The sequence below is a fragment of the Schistocerca gregaria genome, chromosome 6 (genome assembly GCF_023897955.1).
Source record: "Schistocerca gregaria isolate iqSchGreg1 chromosome 6, iqSchGreg1.2, whole genome shotgun sequence".
NCBI classification, from domain to species: domain Eukaryota; kingdom Metazoa; phylum Arthropoda; class Insecta; order Orthoptera; family Acrididae; genus Schistocerca; species Schistocerca gregaria.
This window is the reverse complement of record NC_064925.1, coordinates 307,074,664-307,092,812: the sequence shown is the minus strand read 5'-3', so window position 1 is coordinate 307,092,812 and position 18,149 is coordinate 307,074,664. Positions and strand designations below refer to the sequence as shown.

Below are 18,149 nucleotides of genomic sequence, written 5' to 3'. Positions count from 1 at the left end.
GCAATAACTACATCTGTTACTATATAGGTCAAACTGGCAGGTAAAGTAAGGTATAAAGAACATTTACTAGGAAAGAATGGTGGTAATGCACACCACTCCACATTTGCCAAACATTTACTCAACACTAATTATTCCTCTAAAGATCTAGGGAAGACCCTAATTCTGTGTAAGGAGAGTGAAGAGTGGAAATTAGACTTGTGTGAAGAACTGGAAATTTTTAAACACACACTCAACAGGGATGATAAATGATATTAAATATCAGCTGCAGCTAGTGAGGCAACAGTTGAACATTTTAAGCTGATACTTCAGACCAGTTAATGCAGTAACAGGGTGTTGGAGGCCTCCACTTGTCATTTATTCTCTAGAAATTTCCATTTTTTTGTGAAATATTTTATTTCTTTCTGTTTATCTTCCTTTCCACTGTTTTCATTCATTTTTAAAGTTTCCTCCTCCTTCCTTCCCCTTATCTTCCCCCATTTTTCTACCTAAAATTGTTCTCAGTCTGGTGATTGATAGTTTACTCTTTATCTGATTGCTAGGCGCATATGTTTTTGTGCAGGTACACCACCTATAGGTGTGTCCTATTTTGTGCACTGCAACAACTTTTGTCATTTGCCGTATGGCACCAGCCACATATAGGCTGTTTCACAGCCTGTTAATAACATGTACGTTTCAATATGAAGATTTTTATGCTTAGCCCAGCACCAAAGGGAATGTTTTTAATGAATTTTAGTTGATTTTACTTATGGGCACACATATCATGTTACTTGACATGAGCTACTTTGCTCTGAAATTTGTCATTGCCATTATGTTATTTTAAGTATAAGAAATAAGAGCTTGTAGTAGAAGAGATTTGCTTCACAGTATTGAAAATGAAAAATTGCTTGTAGCTCTTAAAAGGTATGCTTTTTTTGACCCTATGTTTTCTGAGAATTTTTTGCTTCTAGTATCATGTACTTTCAACTGTATGAATTTACTCCATTAATTATGACACATCCTGTAAACCTCCCTGAGCTCCCTGTTCTTTCTTCTTCACCATTCTTCTCCTTCAGAAATTGATCCAAATATATTCTACAGATTTTTTTAAAATTAAACTTTACCTTTCTCCCTGTATACTTATCTATTTCCCATATTTCTGATCATATAGTAATACTGATCTGATTATAGTTTTATATATTTTTATTTCAGTTTCTCTTAATAAAATTTGGGATGACAATAAGTTGAATGAATATCATTCTGTGCATGCCGCTTTTAGCCTCACTTCCGTTTCTTGTTTCTCATCATCTCTGGTATTTACTATAATCCACAGATACTTAAATTTACTGCTTCCTCAAACACACAGTCATCAATCTGTATAGTTTCCCTCCTTTTTTTTCTTGTCATTTCTTTCTACCCTCATAAATTTTGTATTCTTGTCCTTCACTTACTATCCAACTTTCTTTACTTTTTGAATTACACAGTCCAGTCACATTAATGTGAACACTGTCATTGTTCAGTGTCAATATGCAATAACCAATCACAGATGGCAGCATAGCAGTGGAGAGTGTATAAAATATGTCTGGGGGATGCAGAAAACAGAGCAGTCATTGCTGTAATGCAGAAACAGAGTGATTTATCTGATGTCAACATGGGCATGATCATTGGCTTTCAGGGCAAGGGTGAAAGCATTTCTGAAATGGTGAAGTTTGTAAGCCGTTCATGCATTGCTGGGGTTAAACTATACTGTGTATGGTAAAATGGCACTATCTAAAAATGGCACTGAGGCAACTGTGGTGCACCATGGGCCATAGATGAGAGGGGTGAACGAAGGCTACTGAGATGTGTGTGAGCACAAAGGTGTGCAAATATTGAGCAACTGACTGGCCACATGAATCAAGCTGTTACCAACAGTGTGACAAAGGCTGGAATTGGAATGTCAATATCACAACCAGGCTTCCACTGAGTGGCAGCAACTGGGTCTTTCAGATGTATCATGTATTATGCTCCATCAACATGAAACATCTGAAAGCAAACACCCCGCAGAAGTTGGGAGAAGCATCCAGGGAGCATTATGTTCTGGGGATCTCATCATTCTGGAATGGACAATGGATCAACACAAGTATGCATCCATTCCTTGGGGCCCATGTCCACCCTTATGTGCAGTTTGTTTTTCCTCAGAACAATGGCATCTACCAGCATGACAAAACAATGCGTCACACAGTTCACAGTGTAAATGCATGGTTTGAAGAACACAAAGATGAGTTTACTGTACTCCCCTGGCCACCAGACTCCCCAGTTTTGAACACAATAGACAACTTGTGGTGCCACCTCAATTGGGCTGTCTACATCTGCATCTACATCTACATATATACTCTGATAGCCACCAAGTGGTGCGTGGTGGAGGGTACAATTCATGCTAAAGTCATATTTCCCCCCCCCCTCTGTTCCGCTTGTGGATCATGTGAGGGAAAAACGACTGTCTGAACACCTCAGTACAATCTCTAACTTCCCTGTCTGCACCATGGATCCTCAATCAAGAAACCAAGTGCAGCTGGCCACAAAACTGGAGTTGCCATGGCTCCACATTCCTGTTGTGTCTTCCAGAACCTCACTGACTACCTTCCTGCATGTCTCACAGTGGTCCGAGCTGCAAACGGTGGTTGTTCAAGCTTTTGACAGGTGGTCACATTAATGTGACCAGATAATGTAGCTTCTTTGTAAGTATTTTCAGGTCATCTAGTTCTCTGCTATGTTGCACTTGTTGCATGAGTGCTTCCTGTATTAGTACACTGAACAAGAGTGTTGATATTCCATATCCTTGCCTGACTCCTATTTTTATGTCAAAAGCCATGGAATATCTCCATTCATTCTCACTATTCCTTTGAAGCCTCCTGTTGTATCTTTTACAAGTTTTGTAATCTTCTTTGGTATTCCAAACTCCAGCATTTTCTCTGAAAACTTTTCTCTGTTTATGCTTTCACAGGCTTTCTTAAAATCAACAAACAATATCGGCATTATTTTATTGTATTCAAAAAATTTGATGACTTCTTTCAGCACAAATATGAGAACTGTAGTGGGTGGATTCTTCATAAATCCTGTTTTTCCTCATCTATTATCTCTCTTAAATATGGTTAAAATTTTTCTGAAGAATCCTGAAGAACATTTGACAGGCTGTGCCCATTGACAAGATCCCTCTAGAATTTCTGCTTTCTTGTTTATCATCCTTTTTATGGATAAGTATTAGGACACTTTTTTCCACTCATAAGGCACTCTTTCTTCATTCCAAGTGTTGGTCATGATATTGTGCACTTGTTTTGGAATTGTATCCCTTCCCTTTCGAAGTAGTTTGGCTGTTATTCCATCTTTCCCTGGAGCTTTGTTGTTTTTTGGTATTTTGATTGTGTCTTCTGTCTCTGTCAATATCAACAGTGCAATATTAGAATTCTACATTTTAATATTCTACATTCTAATATTTATGGTGTTCCTCCATATCTGGACTTGCATCTTCGGTGTTTAAAAGTTCCTCAAAATATTCTTTCCAAATAACCATACCTTTTGTTCTTTTCAAAACTGTATAGCCATTTTAACTTTAATGCCATATGTCTGTGGTAAAAATCCTTTTCTAAAGAACCTAACTGACTTGTAAAAATCTCTTCCATTCTTTTATGCAATTTGTTCCCCTTGGCTTTCCTATAGCTATTTGTCATTATACCTCTATCATGACTAAATAAAGGTTTGTGGCTGCCTTGGCTCCTCTTATAGTTTTCACATTCATTACACAGCCTTTGTGCATTTGGTCTAACAGGACATAGTCTATTTTGTTTTTTGATCTATCATCTGGTGATATCCAAACTGTCTTGTGAATTCCTTCTGAAGAAGGTATGTGCTCATGATCCTTCGGTTGACTGCACTTGCATAGTTAAGAAGTCTCACTCCATTATTGTTACTTTCAGTGTGTACTATCCCTGCTGTTTCTTTTCAAATTATGTCCCTTCCAATTTTAGCATTGGTGTCTCCTGTAACAAGCTTCATATTATATCCAAGAGTCTTACTAAGTATGTCTTCAAACAATGGGAAATTCAGGATGGAATCTATATGTATGATTGTTTTATGTCTTCAATATTCCATAGAAACTGTCTTCCTTTTCATCCTCAGCATCAGCTGAGACATTTTTGGAGATGTGCAAGGAATTGACAGTTACCTCCATCAGGTACATCCCCACTAGAATAGCAGAAAACTCATCAGGTCTGCCTCCAGCAGAGCCAGAGGGTAGTAATGGAAAGGTCTCACTGTGAAAAAATTACTGGACTGGGCCTTGAGGTAAGGGGTTGGGCACCAGGCTAACAGCCCATCCCATAAAAAGAATATGTGTCTCAGATGTAAATAGAAACACAGAATATTGAAAATAGCTTACTAACAAGGACTTAGGATTTAGGACATGGAACATTAGAACTTTGAAACCACTTATGGTTCTTAATATTCTATCAGAAAAACTTTACATATGTAAAATATATCTATAGGTAATCTACCAATTTAAATAATTTCATTAATATTTGATTATTTCATTATTATAAAATAGATCTACTTGCATTACAAGGATCAGCATACACGGGAATAGGAAAACTGGAAACAGACCAACACATTCTACACCACAGCAGGTCAGAAGCTGGAAAAATTTCAAAATTAAGAAGATTTCATGGTCAGTAAAAGAAATGCCATGCCATTAATTGATTTTCAACCAACCAATGACAAAAAATTCCAATAGCAACACAGTAAAATATACAATTAATAATAAAGTAATGGTTTAATCATACCTGTTTGCAATAATGCTGGGATAATAACACACTTGATTCTCATCCACCTTATTCTCATTTTCCCAGATAAACTGCTGCTGCACACCATATGCTCGGATGGTTGAAGCACCTACATTAAAACCAAATAAACTTGGAATTAAATATTTAATTTATTAAATAAATAGGGGGGGGGCTTAGAATCTGTATGAGAATAAGGGAAGAGGTAAGTGTAAGAAATGTACTACCTAAGCCTGAAGTCAAGAAATCTGTAGGATATAGTCATAAACAAATTGAAAGCCATGCATTAGTTGCAGTGGAGCTTCCAAACCAGCAATATTCAACCTGGGGTACCTGAAGACTTCTTAGTGTAGGAACATAAAATTTAAAATGTGCATGAAGTCAGTATCATATGTTTTTTGAATCATCCCAAATAATGAAGAACATTTCAGCTAGAGGTATTTAAACTGCCCTCAGTCCAAGAATCCAGTTTGCTTATTTTACTCGTCTACCCAACTATGATGTTATACATCTGCATTTGCATTTTGTTTCAAATACTGACAACAATAAATGTGTCTGTGAATATATGTTACTGTCTGATTTATGACCTTTTAGTGCTCTGTGTGTTTTTGTACTTATGTGTTGATTTGTTTTCTTTACTAAAAGTTTCACATCTCATACTTTATATTCGAGAACTTATTTTTCTTGTTGTGGTATTGGTAGTGGACTACATATTTTAACTTTTGTTGTGAGATGGATAAATTCATTGTAAATGGGAAACGTAAAATCTAAGAAACAAGTGATAGTGATGTTCGTGTTGAATCTCTGTGAAAAGTGTGGCGACATATGTTGCACCAGGGAACATTGGTGAAAAAGTTTTGAATTTGAATGATCTACAAGAAAGTTGAACAACCCAAGAGATGTAAAATACTAATATTACAGTCAATGTTACATTAAATATGTATTCACATCAAATGTATGTAGCCCCCTTTCCCCTTATGCATTATCTGCAATCAGACCCTGTCAAATAATTCTAGGAAACCATCTCTACTTCACAGCTACTTGGTAAGCAATCACAGCAATTATAAAGACAAGACTGTCATATATATCAGGTGAAAAGGAGAAAATTTAGATAAAAGTTCAAACTTAGTACACAATTTTGTAAAATCAACAAAGGTGACACAAGAGACATCATACAAATCTGCTTGATAAAAATAAGTCACTGTATAAACAGTGGAACCTCTTAGCATTACTGGTTATTTGATAACAGCAGATAAAATGTTACAAAAAATTCCACTAAAGTAATCACAACAGTTCCAAATTAGGACACAAGCACAGGGCATAGAATCCATGATATGGCACAAGATATTGTAAACCAAATATCAGAAAATATTAAAATGACAAAAGATCTGATATTCAAAGTGACGATTCAGTGGGTGTGTCTATATATACATATATTTTTTTTTGAAATTTTGACAGTGAAAAAGATGCTACTGCTCATGCAATTCTAGGATATAAACAGTTACCAAAACACACAATGGGAGAGGATATTTTTTAAAATCTATATTAGCAGATAAATACAAGTTATTATTTAAAGTTTTTCTCAAAAATCTCGAAAACTAATTAACAAATTTGCTTTAAATTTTTATGTGATACACTCATGAACATAAATACACACAGGTCCATCACAGACAGCATAATCGACTTTTTGTCACCAAACAAAAGAATCAGCACGATGACAGTGAAATCAGCCAACAAATCCTTCACAATATCAATGCACATGCACCAACTAATGACTACAACAGGAAAAACCTGGACGAAATTGATGACTTCTGGACAACAATGGAAGAAACTATCAGAAAAATTCCTGCACATAGAGTCAAAATAATACTGGGAGACTTCAATGCTAACTCTACACAAGGGCACAAACATAAATGGAAAACACCTGATAGACTTTTGCAAAAGCCACGACCTCACCATTATGTCAACAAAATTCAAGAAACCAACACGGAAACTTACCACATGGAAATCCCCCAGAGGAAAGCAAGAACTACAAATCGACCACGTAATAGCCCAGAAAGACTCACAAAAAGAAATTTTGAACATAGACACATTTAAAGGTACCTTTGACTCAGACCACCACCCACTACGGATCAGGATTCATCTTTCGCCCAAGAAAAAGCTCCAGAATAACAAAATTCTTTGACTAGATCCAGAATACCTAGCTTTAAACTAGACACAAATATTACACAAAATTAAAATGGAGAAAATGACAGACTGGACACAACTTTCAGAAAGAATCCGAGAGGCCATGAAACTAGCACAAGCAACATGCAAAAGGAAACACCGTTGGTGGAACCACACATGTGACCAAACTATTGACCAATGAATCAGTGCATGGGAAAAATTTAGTAGCCATAAATCCCAAGAGAATTGGATGAACTTCCTGAAAACACAGAAGTAATCAAGCAAAATCATTCGCAGTGAACAAAGACAGTATGATAAATGATGACTGACGGAGATCAAATCGGACTTCATGAAGAACAATACAAGACACTTCTACAGGACGTTCAGAGAAAATATGACTGGATATCAACCACCCAACTTGTGCTTCAGAAGACCAGATGGAACCTTAGAAACCAATACCAAAAACAATTGTGACATTCTGGCAAAGTACTTTGAAAAACTGCTCAACACGGAACCCCCTATGGAAGAAATGATGACAGTAATGAGCACATACAATCCAGATAGTGAACCTCAAACTCTAGAAGAAGTTAAAGAAATAATCAAGCCACTCAAGAATCCTAGAGCACCAGGAGAAGATAGTATCATTGTGGAAATCTGGAAGTTACAAGACCCAGAACTGACCAAAGACATCCACAGGATCTTGGAAGATATTTGGAAGCCCATGAAAATCCCTGATGAGTGGAAAACTGCCCTGATACACCCACTACACAAAAAAGGTGTCAAGACTGACCTGAACAACTACAGAGGAATATCCCTACTATCGTTCACATACAAGATCCTCTCTAAAGCTTTACTGAACAGACTAGAATGCCAGACTGATTACTTGATTGGGGAATACCAAGCAGGCTTCTGTAAAGGGTGGTCTTGTGTGGAACAAATTTGGAACCTGAAAACGATTTTACAACACAAACAGAACCTGATCATTTCCTTTGTTGACTTCAAAATGGCCTACAACTCTATCGACTGGAAAACCTTCTTCAAAATTCTAGTAGAATACAAAGTAGACAACAGAACATGGGCTATCATAGAGCAAACTTTAACCAACATGTCCTCCAAAGTAAAGTTCTGTGGGGAACTATCAGAGCCCTTTGAAATTTGCACAGGTATCTGACAAGGCAATGGCCTCTCACCTCTCCTTTTCAATCTGGTGTTAGATAAGGTAATAAAAGAGTGGGAAACATCACAACAGGGGATAACCTTAGGAAACCTACAGATTAAATGCCTGACTTTTGTAGATGATTTGGTGATTGTCACGAAAGGTATAAAACAAACAAAATATGCTACTGAAAAACTACACGAAATCGCTTCCAAAACTGGACTACAGATCTCTTACAAAATGACACAGTTTATGTGCACAAAGAAACTCTCATCTCTGAACCCAAAGTATGGCACGATTTACAAAATGGCAAACTTCAAATACCTTGGTGAAACACTACAAATGAGGGGACATAACAGAGACTCAAATGAAGAAAGAAAAACTAAACTGGACAAGGCATACAAGATAGTGTGGAATCATTACAACAAGAAGTCTATCTCACAAAAAGCTAAATTACGCCACTAAGACACAGTGGTGCTGCCCGAGGCACTATATGCAGGAGAGACCACACTAATCCTAGGGCATACACATATCAGACAACTAGAAAAAGTAGAATGGAAAATACAACTAACAACAATGGAATATGGATCAAGAAACCTACAGAGGAACTACACAAACATACGGAGACAAACACAGAAAAGATTAGAAAACGCAGACTACAATTCTATGGATACCTGTACAGAATGCCATCACACAGACTTATCAAACAGATCTTTGACTGGGTAACCAATAGAAACAACAAATGGGTGGCAGAGGTAAAAAACAACCTGAACCAACTCAACGTAACACCAGACACTATAAATGTCAGAATAAAGTTCAGAAAGATCATTAAGAAAAGTAAACTACATGAGATACAATGTGACAAACGAACAGGTGTAAAATGGACTGAAGAATGCAAGCAAGATCACAGCTGAAAGATGAAAGAAATATGGGCAACCAAAAAGGCAATCAAGATGAAGCTGAAGAAACAAAGTCAACAAGAAGCAGGGGTAGAGGACCGGAAACAGAAACACAGCGACCGAATGAGGGAATTTGGGCAGCAAGGGAGGCAGCAAAAGGAACTGGCCATGTAGTTTAGCCCAAATGCACTCTTTAAGGGCAAAACACCAATAATATATAAAAAGGAGACTCAGACAATCCAGGGTGGAGTGTAACAATATTATGAAAAGGATAGTTGCTACTCACTATACAACGGAGATGCTGAGCTGCAGGTAGGCACAGGAACAATACTATCACACAATAAGCTTTCAGCTAGCGTGGCCTTTGTCAAAAATAGATCACACAGACACACACACACACACACACACACACACACACACACACACACACACACACACACACACATGCAAATGCAACTCACACACACATGACCACAGCCTCTGGCAGCTGAAGCCACACTAATGTACAGTAATGTACAAAGGCCTTATTGGCCAAAACATTATTGTATGACAGTCTTTTCATTGTGCCTATCTGTGATCAATATCTCTGCTATATGGTGAGTAGCAACTATCTGTTTAATAATAAAGGGTAATCACTGTTAATAAAAATAACTACATGTTCTTGCGATTTACTTGACAGTTTTACATGATACTCCAATACACATTGAGTGCGACAAAGACTACCAGATATTAAATCTGGTTGTGAGGAAGAAAGTGCTGTGTTCTGCTGAGAAAGTTCGTGTTTTCAATTTCTTTCTTGCAGTCAGTTTCAACTGTGATGGGGCATGTAAACCATTATATATTTCTCCCATACATATTCATTCTCCTTTACATGTAGACACTGTAATAAAACTGGTTATAGTGAGATAAATGTACCAACTGATCTTGCATCGTATGAGATGACTGATTCCCCAGGTGAAGAGTCAAAATTCAGAAATCCGCTACCCTATTGCTGCACAAAATGTAGAGACATCAACATATATATGAACACTTAATATAATTACAATGATGTTTATGTACTTCTTAAAAAAATTAACAGTGATAAACAATTATTTGTATTTTATTTATAACATGTATGTTCCAAAGACGATTTTGCAGGAACAGATCAATATGTGAGAGTATTTTCTTTGTTACATGTTGTCAGAGATAAATCTTTGTCTTTGGGTAGTTAATAGTATAACTTGGAAGTATGAGGACAGAGTTCAACTTATGTGACAAGCTCAGTCACCTCATTAACAAATCAGAAATATACACATTCATGCAATGTGCATGTGTGTGTGTGTGTGTGTGTGTGTGTGTGTGTGTGCTGTCTACATGTGTAACATACTTCCTGTATTATTTTATACATTTATAGCATAGTCCTCCTTTTTTTTAGTATTTAATAAGTTATAAATTTTGTAATCTATATTAGATATTGCTAAGTTTAATTTTAATTAAGGATAACTGTAGGTCCAGGGCTAGGCATAGGGTGTAAGGCTACAGGAACATCATGGAATGGTAAATTATCTTAGTGGGTATATGGAGAAAAAAGGTTTAATACTAATTATATAGAAAATGAGGCTCCATTCAAGATGTGCTATGTCTGATCGGATGATATGTACCAGTGAATGAAGAAGAATATTAAGTGACGAAAGAATGGATGGGCAGAAATATTGATGCACTGAATGCATGCACACATTGTTCACACCAAAATGATGACTAGAATGACAGACTAGATACCTGAAAGATATGGTGGGTGGTGGATCACATTTTGGGGGAATTAGTGATAATTTTAATGAGGATAATCACCATTTCAGTGAACAGTGAAGGAAAGTTTAAGCTCTAGTAGATGATGCAATTTTTCAGCATGTGGAGATATACCATGTTCCTTAACTCTCCATAGGTTATAGGGAAGGCCACAAATGACAAGACAGTGGCAGGCAAGACAAACAACTGATAGGCAATCTATTGGATGGCATGTATGGGAACTGAATAAAATGCATATCAGCCACTACCATGGACTTTGTGACAGTAGCAAACTAAAATTTCTATACAAGGATAAAGGGAGCTACAATAAATCACATTCAGCAAATGAAATTATGATATTGCACATGTAACCATACACGAGTGACTATTTTAGAAAATCGTGAATTCTGGAACATGGGAGTTCTTCTGATACCATTTTGTGACGCCAAGAGAAAGGGATGTTTGCAAGAAAAAACACTCCATGTTTTTGGGTTATTTGACTAGATATTTTTGTATGATCAGGAGAGTACAAAAACTCAGTTGTTTTTGGAATGGAGGAGAACGTGGAGACATGAGATATTGAAATCACTAGATTGGCTAACTGTAGGAGGAGGAAATTGACATGGAGTCAGAGGTCTTGGCAATTGCTGAGTGTGCAAAGTCTTTGGTGGGAATTCAAGGAGTGTTCCAAAATCTTGTCAACCCCAAGACTATACAAAAAAAGATGTTGAATGCTGAGAAATTGCACAGTCTGTCAGGAGATGTGAAAATGGCTTGAATATACAGAATTATAGTAGAAGAATTAGTCATAACACAGACTACTATTGGAGCTTCTTTGTGATGTTTGGGATACTATGAGTGGTGTAATTTTTAGTTAGTGTCTTTATGTATTTATGATGCAAATTTACTCTGCAAATGTTAGGCAGACAAATTAACTTGCCACAGCAGTAGTAGTGATGTTGGAAATTGGCATTAAAGGAAAAACATCACACTGTCACTTACATATCACCCAGTAACTGTTCTCAGAGAAAAGAACACCTGAAGTGTAAGGGTTGACAATTGCATGGTCATTTTTATCAATAATAACCAGAGTAAAAGTCCTCCCTTGACTTTCAGTTAAGCTGTTAGTGATCCAGCCATCTTATTTTGAGTGACTGTAATGAGTATGTTCAGGTGATCACCATGCACATGGCATGAAATGTTGGGATGAAGTACAATCCAGACAGACAGATATTTTGCCCACATTTTAATCCTGTGCCAAAAGAATGAGTTAATTTTATCAAATGGGAAAATGGAAAATCCAAAGTCTTACTCCTTCCCTAGAAGGTAGAACCATAATCAACAGACTAATCAGATCATACACAAGGAAAACAATCACACACATATTATAAGAATATATTTTCCCATCTGGTGTTGTTTGTTAAGAGTGGGTGGTGCTCTGTGGCTGTTTGATGAATGTGGTTAGAGTATCTGGAACATGGAAGGGTATGGCACAGGAGACCAGGTTTTGAAAATTGTTCCTGTCTAAAACTTTTATACTTTACAATATTGTTGAGACTTCCATGGCCTTTTGTTGATGTATTGCCTTTTGGCTTTTATCTTGACATCTCGTTTAAGAATTTTTCTGACATTTTGCCAGCACAAGTGGCTGGCATTGTTAAAGGTTCACCTTTACCAGCCACAGTGGGTGAATGTTTGGCAGTGCCAGCCATTTGTACTGATGAAACACCAGACAAATCATGTAACACACATTGGTGATGATTCTGAGACAAAATCCAGCAAACAACACATCTTTAACAATGTCTTTAGCCTATTGAGAGAGGAATTTTTGACCATCGTAAATGTGCCATCCACAGTTGACATGACTGTAATGAATAGCCTTTAGGCAAGGAAATAATGACAGTTATCATAAAGGTGATAGTGGTTGGTGAGTTTAGTATGGATGTAAGGTTCTGCAGAGGCATCTGAGTTCAACACTAGCAGAGAAAACTCACTGGGTCAGAGTGCACCTTGTGAAATGGATAATAGAGATGTTGAGGATACAGAAGGAATGAGAAGTGCATATCATACCTGTGACTGTTTCCCCAAAATGGGAATATATTGGTGATCTGGAAATTGATTCAAGCCGTTTGAGCTGCCTGGATGTTGCTACATAAAAACGCTGGAACAAAATAAAATCTGGTTCTCAAATGAGTCACCTAAATTCATACTTTAAAAAATAGAGTTTTAAGTAACTAACCTGCATGAAATAGTATATAAGTCCAATTGGTAAAAGAAGTATCATAAATATTGGAGTGCTACAGCTGATAACAATTATGATTGACAGCACCTGGAATGAAAAGGTTATGCTTTGAAGTATAAAAATATAGGAAATGACACAACACAGAACAATATATGTCAGTGCTGAGTAAATATAAGTAATAAACAAAAATATGGAAGTTTAATTCAGTGAATAACTATTTATGGTTCACTGTACTAATTTTCCTGATGTGAGATAAAAAGAAATCAAAGAATGGATGAAATGTAGGAATATAATGAAAAGGATAGTCGCTACTGACAGTATAGTGGAGGTGCTAGGTGCAGAAAGGCACAATAAAAAGGCTGTCAGAAAGTTAGCTTTCAGCCAACAAGGCCTTTGTCAGAAATAGAGAAAACACACACACACACACACACACACACACACACACACACACACACACACACACGTGCACGCACACAAATGCAACTCACACATACATTACCACAGTCTTGGGGGTGGAGACATACTGTGAGTAGCACCATATTATGGGAGAGGCAGACAGGTGGGTAAGGATGAAGCTGGGGTGGGGAGGGGGAAGGATAGCAGGTTGGAGGGGGGGGGGGATACTGGAGTGGTGCTGTGAGCATGCAGGGATGAGGTGGAAAGTAGGGCAGCTAAGTGAAATTGGGACATTAGACAGTGGGCGGGTGAGAGAGGAGGGGGGCTAGTGGAAAAGGAGAGAAGTAAAAAGACTGAGTTTGTTGGTGGAATAGAGGGCTGCGTAGTGCTGGAATGGGAACAGGGAAGAAGCTAGATGGGTAAGAAGAATGACTAACAAATATTGATGCCAGTTCCCACATGAGCAATTCAGAAAAGCTCATGTTGGCGGGAAGGATCCTGATGGCACAGGCTGTGAGGCAATCATTGCAATGAAGAACGTCTTGTTGGGTGGCATGCTCAGCAATAGGGTGGCCACTTGCTTCTTGGCCACAGTTTTTCAGTGGCCATTCATGCAGAGAGATAGCTTGTTGGTTGTCATGCTCACATAGAATGCAGCACAGTGGTTGTAGCTTAGCTTGACTGGTTTCACAGGTTGCCCTGCCTTTGATGGGACAGATGATGTTTGTGACTGGACTGGGGTAGGTGATGGTGGGAGGATGTATGTGACAGGTTTTGCATTTAGATCTATTACAGATGTATGAGCCATGAAGCCAGAGGTTGGAAGCAGGGGTTGTGTGGGGATGGATGAGGATATTGTGTAGGTTTGGTGGGCAGCCGAATATCAATGTGGGAGGGGTAGGAAGGGTAGTGAGTAGAACATTTCTCATTTCAGGGAACAGCAATTGGTAGTTGATGTGCTGGTAGAGGATGTAATGCAGTTGCTCCAGTTCTGGGTGGTACTGAGTTACAAGGGGAAAGCTCCTCTGTGGCAAGATGGTGGGACTTTGGTAGATGTTGGGTGACTGGAAACCCTCATCTTGTTAAGGTCCATTGATGACGTCTTTGTGATATGGATCAAGGTGAGGACACTCTATCCACATTCCTCCAGAACCACAACACCTACTCCCCCTTTCACTTCACCTGGTCCAACTCAGCTCATCGAGCCACCTGCCTCAATGTTGACATCTGCCTCAAAGATGGCTATATCAGTACCTCTGTCCATATCAAACCTACCAACCACCAGCAATACCTCCACTTCAACAGCTGGCACCCATTCCATAGCAAGAAGTCCCTTCCATACAGCCTAGCCACCCATGGCCATCACATCTGTAGTGACAAGCAGTCACTCTCAGAATATACCAAGGGTTCTCATAGAGGCCTTTACAGATTGTAATTACCTTCCAAACCTTGTATAACAACATATTTTGCATGCCTTATCTTTCCAGTCACTCAACACCTAAAGAAGTCTCATGGTTCAGCCACAGAGGAGCATTCCCCTCATGACTCAGTACTACCCAGGACTGGATCAACTGAATTGCACACTGCCAGTGTGGCCTCAGTTGCCTGAGACTGCAATTATGTGTGTGAGTTGCCATTGTGTGAATGTGTATGTGTGTCTTTGTTGTCTAACTTTGACAAAGGCTATGCTGGCCGAAAGCTATATTTGTGAGAGTCTTTTTGTTGTGCCTAGCAGTGACTCAGCATCTCTGCTATATGATGAGTAGCAACTTTCCTTTTCACAATATTGTTGCATTCCATCCTGGATTTTCCATTGTTTGATTAAAATACCATTGTGTTTAGTCAAAAAGCTGTACCAAGAGGAGATTAGGGGCCTTACAAGACAATTATACCATGTGGACTGCTTGCAAATCAGGCAGCAGCATGCAATACCTGCCCACCACTGTAAGCTGGAATAATAATACCTGGTGCTTAATGTGTTAATAAAGATAGATCAGAGATGGCAAAAATCTGTGCCATAGGAAGTTACAAACCAACTTCATTACACACAGTTAATGAGATGTGATAATATTTACTTTCATTCTAAACTGGCATATTTCTCTGATGCATATAGTCTGATTCTTCTGTTTCCTTGTGTTATACTCTCTTGATGACTGATAGAGATTAACTTTAAAATGTTAAAACCTATTATTGTTTCCATCATTTTGCTAGGTAAGTGGGGGTATTTTCATTTTTCTGAACTATTTAGAAAACTTTGAAATTCTTTAAAAACATATTTAAAACATAACAGTAATAATAATAGTAAAACTTTATTTTTAAACACTCTGACAGATTAAAACTGTGTATCATACCAGAATTCAAACATGGAAACTATGCATTGCAGCAAAGGTCTCAGGTTCAAGTCTGGCACAAGCATACTTTTAATATCCCTGAATGTTTCAAATCAGAGCAGAATGAAAACCTCCTTCTGGAATCTATTTTGCACATTCTCATTAATGGATAATTTCAGTGACACAAACCATTTGAGGACATACTCACAAGGAACAATATTTCAGAGCAATGAACCTCAACAAAAACTTAAAAAATGTAACAGCTAGACTACTTTTTTTGAAACATTACCACAATTTAAACAGAAACAAACTGCTATCAAAATAAAGATGCATTTTCATCTGAAGAGATAGAATATAATAACTGGTAGTAGATGTTTCTCATCCTCCACTCACACAAATGCTGATTTCTATGAATTAATGACAGTCACAAAAGCAACAGAAGTCATTTGGGTCAGGAACTACACAAAAGCTACACAACTTGACAGATTAGCAATTGATTTCTTAACCAATATACTTATTATGTAACACTAGACAAAAAAGTTCACGGCTGGTGTTACAGTAGTGATTGCAAAATATTGTCACACAGTTTTAACCACAATAGAATAGTTCAAATAGCTGTGATTGCTTTAGTGTTAAAATTAAGCTGGATAATCATAGGTTCCTGTAGCTCTTTTGAACATTACAATTTTATTTTAATTTCACACTAAAACCACTAGTTTCCTCACACAGTGAGAGAAGCCACAATCAATGCATTTTATAAGTAGACTGTAAGAAAATAACATGTATAACTTAAATACTCATTCTGTTTATCATAAATGAAAGTTCTAAGAACAAGTTACAGTAACTAAAAGTTACTGCAGAGATTAGTTCCTTTAAGTCTCATTAACACACAGCCTGATTGCTATACTTTTTATTTTTATGTTTCACCTACATTCCGTGATAGAGATAAATATGACAAAATCCACTGTCATGTTTCCCTTGTGCCATAATTACAAAGCTGACTTGTTTCACATCACAGTGACAGGTCAAAATTATGAACCACAGTACATGCCATAAGTAACATGTAACTTTCTTATGAACTGAAAACACAAACAAAACAGGAAATTTCTGGAAAAGATAGAAATATAAATGGGATAACCATGAAAGAAAATCAGAAAGAAATGAGCAAAAGTAACAAGATTTTAAAAGAATTGATGGGAATCAGATTTTTGTTTTATCCCTCTTATTACTGTTGAAACTGCAACCTCATGAAATTCATGTGGAAGGTATAACACCTATTAATTAATAAACATGGCCTCATTTTGTAGCAGTTCTGCTTATTTTTTCAAATGAGCTACTCTTGTCTTTGATAGCAAATACTGGCTATATTACCACGAAGAGTGGCACAGCCCTGCAATAAGGTTAGTTTTAACCTATTTTTATATCATAATTCATGAAGAGTGGCACAACCCTACAATAATGTTGGTTTTAAACTATTTCTGTGACATAATACATAATCAGATCTTATGCTTGAAAATGACACAAAACCCAAAACTGCAACAGAACAATAAAAATTTGATAGTTAAAAGTGAACATGATGCCACTCAAAAATTTATAAAAACTGTAGACTCATGATAAGAAATTTATACTTCTCTTTATCTTATTAGTATCATCAATTTTGGTGACAAACACACTTATCAGCATACACAAGTGTAAGCAAAGTATTTTATTTAACATTACAAAAACTTTACAAATTCAAAGATTGATTTAATCAGAAATTTACCATTAATAATGGTTATTTTACTTTTTACAGTAGAGCAGACAGTACACAATAATATTCCATATTTTATGCACATCTAACTTACTGTACTTAACTATGAAGCAAGAAATAAAGATATAGATTGCAATTTACAATGTTTGCAGTGGTAAAATCCATATGTAGATAATATGACATTGCAGTATGTGTATGTTGCACATGACACAAACTATAGAATAGAATAGAATAGAATATTTTTATTAGCCTTTCACTATTTTTCATACTATTGGCTTCATCAATAAACCTGCCTGTTATTAGACTATTCTGACATTAGTACCAAAGTATATTTCAGGTGTGATTCTGAATATTTTAACATGGTTTAAAAAGAAAACAGACATACTGAATGTTTGAGAGACAGTTGTCAAAGTTTGCTGCCTTATCTACACTGCAGGATAAATTCAGCAGAATAACTGAGCTTACTGTATTTTAACACAACAGTGACCATTCCATATGATTTTTAGTAACCTGTAAATAGCATTTACTAGGCACCAAGCTCTTCATTTAGCTACAGTCAACACCAATATAATTCACACACAGTCTGCATTAACTAACACTGAATAAGTAATATGAAAAAGTAATGTGGAACTTATTCAAAATATATAAAATTTCAG

The 18,149-nt window shown here is 36.9% G+C and overlaps 1 protein-coding gene across 1 annotated transcript in view; it reads right to left on the bottom strand.

The window, feature by feature from the left end:
- The window catches only part of LOC126277930 (multidrug resistance-associated protein 1-like), a 333,662-nt gene that overhangs the window by 76,351 nt on the left and 239,162 nt on the right, over positions 1-18,149 (bottom strand). The window contains exons 22-24 of the mRNA XM_049977507.1: positions 13,015-13,104; positions 12,846-12,936; positions 4,794-4,902 (exon numbers count right to left, since the gene is read on the bottom strand). Of these exons, the coding sequence (XP_049833464.1) occupies positions 4,794-4,902; positions 12,846-12,936; positions 13,015-13,104 (290 nt within the window). The remainder of the gene's footprint in view (positions 1-4,793; positions 4,903-12,845; positions 12,937-13,014; positions 13,105-18,149) is intronic.